Source organism: Leucoraja erinacea, chromosome 12 (genome assembly GCF_028641065.1).
Source record: "Leucoraja erinacea ecotype New England chromosome 12, Leri_hhj_1, whole genome shotgun sequence".
Taxonomy (NCBI): domain Eukaryota; kingdom Metazoa; phylum Chordata; class Chondrichthyes; order Rajiformes; family Rajidae; genus Leucoraja; species Leucoraja erinaceus.
Window position 1 is genome coordinate 46829151 of NC_073388.1, and position 14236 is coordinate 46843386.

Here is a 14236-nt window from a genome sequence, read left to right on the forward strand (position 1 = left end):
GCTTCTGCAGTCCCTTCCTACACATGCTTGGGAAGCTAGCCTTCATATTCTGTATCTGAATACTTTCAAAACCATTAGTAGGTCTAATGATTCATTGGAGCCCATGAGTAGGTGTCTGGCAGTGGAAAGGGAAGTGGTGGTGGTGGTGGCTGGGGCGATAGAAGAGGCATATTTCAAGGCTGTATCTTTGCCATTTGCAACATGCTGTGTCTGTATAGTCTGATAAACCCTTGATGGCAGGAGAGATTTGAAGCTCATATGTCTTTAATTATATCTGGCAACTGAACTGATTTTTTGCCACTTCAAGGATCAAAGCATAAAACAAAACCGAGGAATTTAGCAGCGTTCTCCGTTATATCCTGAATATTCTTGACATTGATTGATTTAAGGATACAGCACGGAAACAGGCCCTTCGAACCCCCATGCTGACCATCGATCACCCAATCCCACCAGTTCGAAGTTATCCAAATTTCACATCCACTCCCTACACGTTTAGAGGCAATTTGCAGCAGCCAATGAACCAACAAACCTGCACGTCTTTGAGATGTGGGAGGAAACTGGACCACCCAGAGGAAATTCATGCAGTTAAAGGAGAAGTGGAAAGGTGCTGATTCAGTGATCCCACTCTGGATTCTTTTCACATATGGAGATAAATCGAGTAGACACATGATCCAAATTTATGCACAATCCAAATTTATATCCCAAACACCGAAAAAGGCACATTCTTTCAGTATGTGTGGGGGTTATGTTTCTGGCCTGGAAACATATACTTTCGTGGATCTAATTCATCTCTGAAAATTAGGGAAATGGATGGGTTTTTTTGGGGTGAAATCTAAATAAATAGTTCAGAGAATATACTTGCTGTTCTGTCAAGGGAACTGCCTCCTATTTAAATAGATTTGTAAAAGTTTGCTTCCTCCACTCTCCTTGGAAACTGTGTTGGACTTAGAACATAGCTTCCATTGTCTGGTGGTCTGTAGATGTGGGTGCCAGATCAGCTCACCAGGCTTGAAGGCTATTCATTCACAGTAGGTTTCCAAGGCTTGGGAACAGTGTAGTGAGTTACTTTCCCATAATTAGATTCTCACTAGAAATATCAGTAAAAGGGGAATCTACCCATTTTGCATCTGGTTTGTTGGCACCTTATAATGGTGCCACGTTTTAGTTAAACAGAATTGCTCAAGTTTAACAGGTTTACATTGGAAGGCCATCGTCGTTCTTTGGAGTAATATACTGTTCACATGGCGTTCCATCCCAATATAATGGAGCCTGGCTCTTCCTGCGTGCAGCTCTTCTGACTTACAGCTGAGGAGCAATGGAGATACATCACCAATGTAGCAGTCGTGGTCACGGTGGAATGTGAGAGAAACATAGAAAATAGGTGCAGGAGGAGGCCACTCGGCCCTTCGAGCCAGCACCACCATTTAATATGATCATGGCTGATCATCCAAAATCAGTACCCCGTTCCGGAGTTTGCACATTTTCCCTGTGACTGTGTGGATTTCCTTTGGGTGCTCCGGTTTCCTCCCACATCCCTAAGACGTCCGGGTTTCTAATGGACTCGTGTGTCGGGAGTTAATGGGGAAGTGGGATAAGATAGAACTAATGTGAACGGGTGATCCATGGTCAGTCAGCATGGACTCGGTGGGCTGAAGAGCCTGCTTTCTTTACTTTATACATTGAAATATCATTGTGATGCCAATTACAATCGACACAGACGCAGAGAGTTTCATACGTGATAGTTATGATTAGTATTCACTTGCTCATTCACAGATTATGAGCAACAAAGTGTAACTGTCCAGGTAATCATTAGGTCAGGCAGCATATCTGGAGGACATGGATAAACTACATTTTGAGTCAGGATCCTTCCTCAGTAGTTTAGAGGTACAGCAAGGAAACAAGCCCTTTGACCCACTGAGTTCCCGCTGACCAGAATGAGGAAGGATCCCAACCCAAAACATCACCAATCCATGGCCTCCTGAGATGTTGCCTGACCTGCTGAGTATCTCCAGCACTTTGTGTTTTGCTCAAGTTTCCAGAATCTGTAGTTCCTAGTTTCTCCCTTTGCCCAGATCATCATCTGCAGTTGAGAACAGACTGCACCCTGTGGTAGCAGCCATCCCACTGAGACTGAATAGCATCTTTCGGAATACCAATCAGGAATAAGAGGCCAAACATTTTCAGGATATGTTATGGCAAGACTCATTCGTAAATACCTGAAAACAGCACCAATTCATTGATTTTCCATGATCGTAGAGGAGAAAGCTTGAAAGCAGGGCATCTGGAGGAAGATAATTGGGGGGCAGATAGGATTCAGGGTTTCCATGTTACATTGGGCATTTGTGAGAATCCTGAGGTTGCTGACATTTTAACATCATATTGACTTACAGCATGGAAACAGGCCATTCGGCCCACCGCATCACATTGACCAGTCGGCACCTATCCACACAAAACCATCTCCATGCACAATGGCCCATATCCTTCTCTGTTATGTGATTCATGTACTTGTTCAACTGGAGATTTCTTAAATGCAACCAGGGACCCCGCTTCAACTTTCCCTGTCAGTGCATTCCAGGTACTCGCTACTCTCTGGGTCAAAAGGGTCTCCTCTCTGAACTCCTTCCCCTTTATCCTAAATCTACATTCTCTTGTTTTATCTACTTGTGATACGGGAGAAAGATTCCTTTCCGCCTCAATGTTATGTACCTCGATCATATCCCCTCTTAACTTTAGACTTTCGAGATATAGTGTGGAAACAGGCCCTTCGGCCCACCAAGTCCGTGCTGACCAGCGATCACCAGCACCATCCTACACATTGGGAACAATTTACAATTTTATTCAAGCCAATTAACCTACAAACCTGTACGCCTTTGGAGTGTGGGGAGAAACCAGAGCACCCAGAGAAAACCCACGCGGTCATGGGGAGAACGTAAAACTTTGTACAGACAACACATGCTGTGTGGATCGAACCTGGGTCTCTGGCGGTGTGAGGCAGCAACACTACCTTGGCGCCACTGAACTGCCCTAACCTCGAAGGAGAGCATCTAGTTCTCTAGTTTTCCCTCATAACTGAAACACTCTATCCAGGCAACACCATGGGGAATCTTGCCAGCACGCTCACTAGTCTATCGTATTACACCCTTTACAAACCGCATGCACTACTCTAGGTGAGGTCTAATCAACATATTGTCAAGTTGAAGCATAACCTCCCTGCTTTAGTATTTAATGCCCCAACTAATGAAAGCCAGTATCCATATGGCTCCCTAACCATGTTACCTACCTGCACTGCCACATCAAGTATCTCTGGATTTATACTCCAAGGTCCCTCTGTTCAACAGTGCTTCCCTACCATTCACAATTCATGTCCAAGGATTAGTGCTCCCAATTTATATCACTTTACCTTTATCTGGATTAAGGGCCATCTCCCTTCACTAACACTGATATCATCAGTCTGTAAGACTGTGGTGAAGTGAAGTCTACAGTTCACCCCATCCACAACTCCGCCTATCTTTGTGTAACCTGATCATGCCTCCTACATCCACATCAAGGCACAAGAGTGTTTCATCATATGTACTGACAATGGAACAACTACAATTCACTTACAGCAGCAAACAGCCCTGTAAACACAATACACATAGATAATATATAATAAACAAATTCAATAAATTAATAACCACAATGGGCAGCACAGCGTTGCAGCCAGTACAGCTGCTGCCTTACAGCGCCAGAGTCCCAGGTTCGATCCTGATCTTGGGTGTTGTGTGTTTGGAGTGAGCTGGCCATCGGTGCTGGCTCTGATTTGTTCTCAACGTTTTCATACCTCTAGCTTCCTTCCCCCCCGACTCCCAGTCTGAAGAAGGGTCTCGACCCGAAACGTCACCTGTTTCTTTTCTCCAGAGATGCTGCCTGACCCGCTGAGTTATTCCAGCATTTTGCGTCTATCTTCACTCCAAGGCATTTGTTACTTTTATGTGCAATGGATGTCCTGCCAAAATTGTGGCATTGCAGAAACCGCCCATTCTAGAATTGGCTCGATTGCCCCACTCTCCTCTGGTCTGTGGTTCTCTGTCTTCCCGCTCAGCCACTGCCAGGACCTGCAGCGGGCCCACCCAATCCCAAAGATGCTGACTTCTGCAGCAGACCCTGACAGCCTGGTGTGCCAACAATAACCTCGTCCTCAACTCCAAGAAGACGAAGGAGATTATTGTTCACTTCAGGCAGACCAGAGGAGGCAGTCATACCCCCATCCATATAAATGGGACTGAGGTGGAGCGCGTCTCCAGCTATAAATTCCTCGGAGTACATATCTCGGTGGATTTGTCCTGGTCCCTCAACACCTCCAAGCTGATCAAAAAGGCACAGCAGCGCCTTTACTTCCTGAGGAGGCTCAAGAAAGCCCACCTGTCCCCCCGGATCCTGACCAACTTTTACCGCTGTACCATAGAGAGTATCCTGACCACCTGCTTCACGGTATGGTACAGCAGCTGCACTGCTGCGGACAGGAAGGCACTACAACGGGTGGTGAAAACCGCGCAGCACATCATCGGTGCCCCGCTCCCTGCCATGGATGCCCTCCACCGAAAACGGTGTCTGAGACGGGCTGGGAAGATCATCAAAGGACCCCTCACACCCCAACCATGGACTGTTTGCCCTCCTCCCATCAGGGAGGCGGTACAGGAGCCTCAGGTCACGTACTAGTAGAATGAGGAACAGCTTCTACAATAACACAATCACACTGCTGAACTCGGAGTCCCGCCGATAGATTTCTCCGGTCCCTCCGTCCCCATTGTTTAATTATTCTGTATTTTTTGATTATTCTGTATCTTCTCTCTTTCTATTTTTTAAATTTCTTTATGTACAACTACTACGGACTGACGCAAAACTGCATTTCGTTGTACTCATACTTGTATTTGTGCGATGACATTAAAGTTGAATTGAATTGAATTGAAAAAACCAGGCCCATCACATCCTTGGACTGGAGCTATGACGTGCCGTGCACCAGAGGATGGGTAGTGAAACAAAAGTGGTGAAGTAAAACACTGCACAAACACAATTTAATGGCATGGCTTAACCGTGTGAAGAAAAGTATGTTTATGTAGTTTCCCCACCTTCATCAACACCTCCACAGAAAGACCAGTCTTCCAAATTACCATCATTATTAGAAGTATTTTTATGGAATGTTCTGTCTCTCAAGCAAACAGACTATTTTGGGTCATCAACCCATAAGGTAGGCAGGGTCTTATGTATTATGTACAGCTGTCGTAAAAAAAAAGCACCAGGAAAACATCTCATCTCTTTCTGGAAATGGGGTCCGAACTCCAGTCATGTCCTAGCCGCTCCTCACATCTGTACTTGGTGATGTAGTCATAGAGTCATACAGGGAGAACAAACTGGTTCTTCGGCTAAATTCGCCCATACTGACCAGCATGCCCCTTCTACACTAGTCCCACCTGCCTGCATTAGGCTCAATAAACAATCGATGCAGGGTTAGGCCATTCGCTCCCTCGAGCCAGCACCACCATTTAATATGATCATAGCTGATCATCCACAGTCAGTACCACGTTCCTGCCTTCCCGCCATATCCCCTGACTCCGCTATCTTTAAGAGCTCTATCGAACTCTTGAAATCTTGAAAGCATCCAAAGAATTGGCCTCCACTGTCTTCTGAGGCAGAGAATTCCACAGATTCACAACCCTCTGTGTGAAAAAGCTTTCGTATCCCTCTAAATCTGTCCTATCCATGTACCTATCTAAATGCTTCTTAAACGTTGTGATAGTACCTGCCCCAACTACTGCCTCTGGCAGCTTGTTCCATGCATCCAACACACTTTGTGTCAAAACGTTACCCCTCAGGTTCCTATCAAATCTTTCCTCCCGCACCTTAAACCTATGTCCCCTGCTTCTCAATTCCCCTACTGAAGGCAAAAGACTTTGTCTACTCGATCTGTTCCTCTCATGATTTTGTACACCTCCATAAGATCACTCTTCATTCTCCTGCTTTCCAATGAATAAAGTCCTAGCCTGCTTAACCACTCCCTATAGCTCAAGCCCTCGAGTCCTGGCAACATCCTCGTAAATCTGCCCTGCACACTTTTCAGCTTGACGACATTTTTCCTATAACATGGTGACCACAACTGAACACAATACGTAGCCTCATCAAACATCTTATATAACTGCAGCATGACCTCCCAACTTCTATACACAATGCTCTGCATTCTCTTGGTTCAGCAACATCTCAATGTTAAAACGTTCTTCTTTCATTTAAGATCCCACTATGGCTCCAGCCTCCCTAACTCTGCATCCTTCTCCAGACTTACAGCCCCCTCCTTCTCTGAATTCCTTCAATCTTAGCCACCTGCTCAATTCCACTATTGTCTTTAGCTACCAAGGAACTAAGTTATGTATCTCCACCCCTCTATCTCTCTTTCTCTCATTTAATAGGCTACTCAAACCCTATATCTGACCAGGTTTGCAGCTATCTGCCCTAATTAGGGCTCTCATTGCCCTAATTCTGTTTGATAATATCCTTCGGAAGTACCTGTAGTTTTTTTTTGGCATGTTAGTGCGCCACACAAGAACTATTGTTAGAGAAAGTAGCTATTAATTATATAAATATCTATTTTTCTATGAACTTATCTCCTTGTTTCGCATGTTTCTGTAGCAAAATGGAAATGAAACTTTCTGAGTTCCTAACTAGAACTATTTTTGTTCCCTTCTGAAAACATTAGGACCATTTCTCCTGTAAACCATGAAAAAGCCTAGCCTCATCCTCTTGTTGTTTACTATCCTTCCACCAGGAGTTCAGCAACATTCCAGTGAAATGGAAACCTGGATGATTTTTCTCTGCTTAACACGAGGGTGCTCAGATTAACTGCAATGCCCAGAGAGAGACCACACCCGATTCAGCAAAGAACTATAAGCAAGCATAATCTGTCAAACTCCACTTGTGGCAACAGAGAAAGATAATGGAATAATATTTCAGAACACCATCGATCTGGTGTACCAAGAATGCTTGAAATGAAAATACGCTTGCGTTCGTGCATATCTACCTGATAACAGCAGCACTGTTCTCGACACCAAGAATGTTCACATTATCTTTGTAAAGTGCAATGCAGATAAGTAAAAAGTAGGGACTCTGATGGATAAAACCCTCCATCAAAATATAAGTGAATACCATAAAACTAAAAATAGAATATCAACTATAAAGTATATATTTGTATGTATTTGTATGTCCTAATTGATAAATTAGCAACATAAGAAAATAGTTGGATCATTCACCTCCTTGACTGTCTGTCTTCATTCATTTAAGTAGTGGTAAATTGTTACCTCCAATGAACTTGCATTTTCCAAAGTGGTTGTATCTTTTTCTCTATTCACTGTAATCTTGGGTAATAAGTGAATTATCTTTCAACAAATAAAGATTAACATACCCTACAGTAATACAATAAGTTGCAGGATGATATGCTGATGGTCTGTACAGGTAAGTTCCTCTCTTGAAACTCGTTGCGGCGAGATCTGGTGATGAGAGGGAGCACATGGTGATCACAGCGTGATCCACGTGGCCGCTGGTCTCATTAGAGAAGTCTTCAGCTGGGCCCAGTCTGTGCTGAATGTGGAAGGAATGACAGGTCTATGGCGTGTACGGTGGTGGCTTCTCATCAGGTGGATAGTACGCGGGGGAGTAGCGAGGAGGGGTATTTGGCGGCCACATATAGCTTGAGGCAGACTGTGAGATCGACTGCGAGTCATCCGATGGCGTTGAAGCTGAGAATATACTGGGATGCTGTTTTAGAGGAAGAAAAGAATAGATTTTAAATAAGTCTCCCCATCTAGGTATGATCATAAAAAAGGGCGCAAAGCGCTGGAGTAACTCAGCGGGTCAGGCAGCATCCATGGAAACGAGGGTAGGTGATGCTTCGGATTGGGAACCTTTGCAAAGGGGCCTGACCCGTTGAGTTACTCCAGCACTTTGTGACTTTTGTGTTTGCAAACCAGCATTATATTTTGATTGCGTGAGATTCATCATTAAATATTCCCATGTCATGCAAACGATAGGATTGTTCTATTATTAGGTTGCCAAAAGATGGGCATTTATTGTACAGGTCCACCACTGATCTTTCGGCAACTGGTGATGCGGCACCTCCTTAAATCCAGACAATATTAAGAGAGTGCCCTTGAAATCCCTGCCGGGAAGTCCCCCCTGAGACTGTGGCGTCTAGGCCAGGTGAGACGGCCCATCACTACCTCACCGGAACTTCTGCAGCGATCGGTGGGTCCAATTTGACTCCCAGACCTGACATCTCCACCTTTGGTCTTTGCTCTTCCTGGAAGCCCCAGGCATTTCTGTCCACTGCCTCCTGCAAATTGCCACCATTAATGGCAGGAAAATATTGGTCTATTGGAATTTTATCTGTCTAGCCTGCACCTCAGCTGCAATTTAGTTAGGGGCGCAATGGCAATCGCAATGTTTCTCTTTGAACTCTTGTGTCTAAATTCTTCTCCTCATCTATTTGTCCTGTCCAGTATAAACTCTCTCTTTTAGCAACATTGAATTGTGGACAAAGATGGCCAGGAGGACACTGGAAATAACACCCTGCATTTGTCAACATTTATTGTGGCCTGCTGCAACTGTAAAATAGTGCCACAATGGTGCCTCTTGTATATAGACTCAGTGGGCTGTTCTGTGCATACTGTGGTGGTGGTTACAAACTGGGAGAGTCTTGCTGAGCTGCATGCAAAAAATGTATATTTTTCCCCCACTGTATCTGGTACACGTGACAATAAAGAAACCATTGAACCATTGAAAATAGCACAGAGATCATTTATGATTGACCCAAGAGTGTGGACAGGACTTCACTTCCATATGCACAACGCCCGTATCAACACTTAAGTACTCAGTGGGTCAGGCAGCATCTCTGGAGAACATGGGTGGGTGACGTTTCAGGTAGGGGTCGTTCTTTAGATTGATTGTGGGGAGGGGGAGGGAAGGGAAGCAGGTCAAAGCATGGCAGGTGAAGGTGGACACATGCGATAGGGGGTTTTGATAGGGGAATGGTTGGACAGAGGCCAGAGATTGGTAGGAGACAGAAGGATTGAAGAATTGCAAATTGTGAAGCCAGAGGAAGGATTGTAGGAGCAGGGGGAGGGGCGAAATAGGCGTGGGTCCAGGTAAGGCACAGAGGAGGGGGCTGGGGAAAGTGGAGGGGAAGGAACACCTTTCCATGTTCTCCAGAGATGCTATCTGACCCGCTGAGTTCCTCCAGTACTGAGTAAACCAACAACTGCAATTCCTTATTTCTACAGATACCAACACTAATTATTTAGTTTCTTTGTGCATGTCTTTACCTTTGATAGCAGCCGGTATTGCTCTGATCTTAATGGAAATGGGTAGCAATAAATGACAAAGTTGCCAATAAGGAGCAAAGAATATACACTGAGCTTTCTTCACAGAATTAAATACTTTTTATGGGTGACATTGATAAAGCAGGGTTATTATCTACATGCCTTGATAGATACATACCTGCATGTCATATGGACTGTAAGGTGGTAGGTGAGTTGGCCCAGGGTAATAGTTAGTGTAGGCCAGTACCTGCTGCCCAGGGTCGTACATTATAGGTGGAGGTGGGGGCTCTGGAGCACAGGTGATTCCAGACGCAGCCGGAGTCTGCTGGAGTGACAACAGATAACAACACTTGAGTACAAGAAGGCAAACTATTGAATCCTCTGCTTCCCTCTGAACTGCTCCATATGTTTATATTGAATTCTCTCAGGGAGGACATTCCCAGGCTGTGTTGATAAAATCCTCCCCTATCTTTGCAACCTTCTCCTGCTCCACATCTTGCCGAATTATCAGAACTCCTCTAATTTTGCATCTCTGACCTTGCGTAGTCCACCTTGAGTGATTGTGCTTTCAGCCGCCAGACCTAAACTTCTCTCCAAACCTCTCCTGCCTTCCTGTTTCCCCCATTATCACATTCCCTAAAATCTCTTTGACCTTTGGTCGTCTGTTACAGTGAAGAAACAGGCCTTTCGGCCTATGATGCCAGTGCTGAACATGAGGCCAAATTAAATTAATCTCTTCTGACTGTACGTGATGTCCCTGTATGCCCATATGCCTATCTAAAAGCCTCTATCTTTACACAAACTGCAGCAATTCAAGAAAGCAGCTCACAACTGCTTTCAAATTGTCATTTCAAAGGCAATTTGTGCAGGGTACAAATGGTGCCCTGGCCACTTTTGTATATGTACCATAAATGAATAATGAGAAACTAGTCTATTTGACACTCCTTAGATTAATCATCACGTCATTTACCACAGTAACAAAGCTACTGTCTATAAATTGGTGCGGCATCATGGTGCAGCAGTAGAATTGCAGCCTTACAGCGCCAGAGACCTGGGTTGGATTCTGACTAGCTGTCTGTATAGAGTTTGTGCGTTCTCCCTGTGACTGCGTGGGTTTTCCCCGGATGCTCCCATTTCCACCCACACTCCAAAGTCTTGCAGGTTTGTAGGTTAATTGGCTTAAGTAAAGCTTGTAATTGGTCCCTCGTGTGTAGGATAGTGCTTGTGTATGGGGTGATCGCTGGTCGGCGCGGACTTGGTGGGACGAAGGTTTCCGCGCTGTATCTCTAAAGTCTAAATAATGCATTGTTGAAGTTCTGGTTGCAGAGTGGCTGAAAATTAGGACTGTGGCTATATTCTACATTTTATAACCCAAGGCATGTTGACGTCACCAGCTGCACAGCAAGAATTTGACCCCAACTTCCTAAGGAAAGTGCTTTTGCCAAGAAGCATAACAAACATGGAAAGAATAGAACAATGCAAAAATCACTGAGATCAGATGTTTTGACAATTTCAACAAACACAACTCTCAGAAGATGGCAGCCAAATTAAATATGTATTTTGAAGTGAAAGACACAAAATGCTGGAGTAACTCAGCAGGTCAGGCAGCATCCTTGGAGAACATGTATGATATTCCCCACAGCCATCAGGCTATTAAACCTGGCTCGGACAAAACTCTGATTATTAATAACCCATTTTCTGTTATTTGCACTTTATCAGTTTATTTATTCATGTGTTTATATATTTATATCATGGTATATGGACACACTTATCCGTTTTGTAGTAAATGCCTACTATGTTCTGTGCGCTGAAGCAAAACAAGAATTTCATTGTCCTATAGAATTAGAATTAGAATTAGATTCCTTTATTGTCATTCAGACCTTTCGGTCTGAACGAAATTATATACAGGGACACATGACAATAAACTCACTTGACTTGACTTGATATAGGTGTATGGGTGATGGTTCGGGACCATTCCTCAGACCTCTAGAAAAGGCTCCTTTTCTAGAGGTCTGAGGAAGGGTCCCGAACCGAAAAGTCACCTTATCCATGATCTCCAAGGAGGCTGCTACTGAGTTACTCCTGCACTTTTTTGTCTTTCCTAGGTACACTAGCATCTGCAGTTCCTTGTTTCGACATGTATTTTGAATTGCTTATTTTTAACAAAATTAAAGTGACTAGAAATAATGCAAATATACAGACTGCAAATCTGTCACTTTTTCAAACGGATACGTTTGCAACTGAGCCTCTGGAAGGTCTTCCTTAAGAATTTAGAAGCCGAAAAAGCAGGAGTAATTCTTTTCACAACTTCTTCACATTCAATACTTATAAATTAATAAATATTATATAATACTTATAAATTAATAAATATTATATTAATTAATATAAATCCAATGCACCACAGGTTTGGTAATATCTTTCTCCATGTGTTTTAAGGAATAATGAGCACTTAGATTATAATGAAGACTTTTTCTTATATAGATTCTTTAATTAGGTCAATTATATATTTTAAATTGAAAATAGAACATGCCAATTTTATACCTTCATCGGAATTTATTTTTGCTCCCTGCATGTGCAGTTCAGCCAAATAAGGGAACATTTTGTAAAAAAAAATGAGCATCCTGAGGGAAATGAAATGAAAGTATCAAAGGAACAGGTTCCAACTACTCATTTATTCAGAGAGAAATTATTTTAAATTGTTCAGCGGAAATAATTCTTAATTATACCTGTGGGAACAATAGACATTTCCATCCAGCTAACATAAAGACACGATGGCAGTCAGCTATGCTGTATCATTGATGTTGGTTGAGGAATGAACATTAGTCAGAATGTTTGGGAGAAATATGGTCTTTTTCAAACAAGTGCTCTTAGATCTTTTCCTACCACCTGATACGGAGTCTTGTTTTGATAAGCAATCTAAAGGATTGCTCCTCCATTAGTATAGTATCATGCTCACTCTATTCGCTCAGCAGGGTATAGGTACTTTAGGATTCATTACTTCCCTTGCCTTGTATGGGTTGAAGGCAGAGATATATAGATTCTTGATTATTATAGGTGTCAGGGGTTATGGGGAGAAGGTAGGAGAATGGGGTTAGGATTGAAAGATAGATCAGCCATGATTGAATGGCAGAGTAGACTTGATGGGCTGAATAGCCTAATTCTGCTCCTTTCACTTATGAACTTATGAAAAAAGCGAATTTCCCCTACCTCAATTCCAGAATGGAGAAAGATACGGTTTACCTTATCCCTACCTTGCACACGGAAAAAGCACAGCACATGTGACATTGTGCAAATGTTATTCGCCTCGGGTAAAACAGGGGAAGTTGAATACCATGTCTTTGAAGGAGCCGAGGACAGCTGCTGTGATGATTCCAAGGAACAAACCCACAACGTTGAGGATTGTCGATGACCAAAGCAGGTGGTAGAGGTAGATAACTTCCTGACAACTTCCCACATCGTTGTACTCGTAATAACCACCCAGAGTGTCACGGCTGCATTGAAGGAATAAACCAAGAATGAGAAAGTCAAGCCACAAATAGCGCCCCCATTCCAAGGATGGGAATGTGCACAACTCCAAATCCTATCCTAAAACAAGTACGAAGCACAATACATTTCATGCATTGGTGTACATTACTAAGCTGATAGCCAATATTCAGCATTTGACAGTGGGTATCAAATATTCCAATAATTATTTTTGTGCATGGATGCATAATATTTCCAAAACCACTGAACAATTGAATAATTTGTAACTCCCCCTCTGTCTCTTCATTTTTTGTGGCTAGACAGAAGCAAATCCATGACATTTATAAAGTGCGAGGACAAATCTGACACACTAGAATCCAATTACCACCACATACATGTCTTAGAAACATAGAAAATAGGTGCAGGAGTAGGCCATTCGGCCCTTCGAGCCTGCACCGCCATTCAATATGATCATGGCTGATCATCTAACTCAGTATCCTGTTCCTGCCTTCTCTCCATGCCCCCTGATCCCTTAAGACACAAGGGCCACATCTAACTCCCTCTTAAATATAGCCAGTGAACTGGCCTCAACTACCTTCTGCGGCAGAGAAATCCAGAGATTCACCACTCTCTGTGTGAAAAAAGTTTTCCTCATCTCGGTCCTAAAAGATTCCCCCTTATCCTTAAACTGTGACCCCTTGTTCTGGACTTCCCCAACATCGGGAACAATCTTCCTGCATCTAGCCTGTCCAACCCCTTAAGAATTTTGTAAGTTTCTATAAGATCCCCCCTCAATCTTCTAAATTCTAGCGAGTACAAACCGAGTCTATCCAATCTTTCTTCATATGCAAGTCCTGACATCCCAGGAATCAGTTTGGTGAACCTTCTCTGTACTCCCTCTATGGCAAGAATGTCTTTCCTCAGATTAGGAGAACAGGAGTTGATATATGCTGGTACATTTAATTCAAGAAGTGAACATATTCCTGCCATTTTAAGGCATTGCTTTTATAATTCAAACTGGACCTTTAATTGAGCAAAACGCAAAATACTGGAGGAACACAGCGGGTCAGGCAGCAGTGTTGCAGCTGGTAGAGTTGCTGCCTCACAGCGCCAGAGGCCTGGGTTCAATCTTGACCATGGGTCTTGTATGTGTGGAGTTTGCACATTCGCCCTGGGACCCCGCTATATATTGGGCGTAGGTTAATTGGCATCTATAACCTTCCCCCAATATATAGGGAGTGGATGCAAACTGAACAGGCGATCGATGGTCAGCATGGACTCGATGTGTTTCCATGGTGTATCAATCAATCAAGCTGCGGAAGGAAGGACAGGTGACATTTTGGGTCAAAATGCCATCTGAAGAAGAGTCCGGACCCGAATGTCACCTGTCTATTTACTCCACAGATGCTGCCTGACCGCTGAGTTCCTCCAGA

General features: G+C 43.6%; 1 protein-coding gene across 2 annotated transcripts in view; it reads right to left on the minus strand.

Moving 5' to 3' along the window:
* Positions 1-5035: 5035 nt before the first annotated feature.
* The window catches only part of tmem255a (transmembrane protein 255A), a 50709-nt gene continuing 41508 nt past the window's right edge, over positions 5036-14236 (minus strand). For both annotated transcript variants that reach the window (XM_055644075.1, XM_055644074.1), the window contains 3 exons: positions 12673-12832; positions 9520-9666; positions 5036-7782 (listed from right to left, as the gene is read on the minus strand). In XM_055644075.1, the coding sequence (XP_055500050.1) occupies positions 7630-7782; positions 9520-9666; positions 12673-12832 (460 nt within the window). In that variant the 3' untranslated portion in view covers positions 5036-7629. The remainder of the gene's footprint in view (positions 7783-9519; positions 9667-12672; positions 12833-14236) is intronic.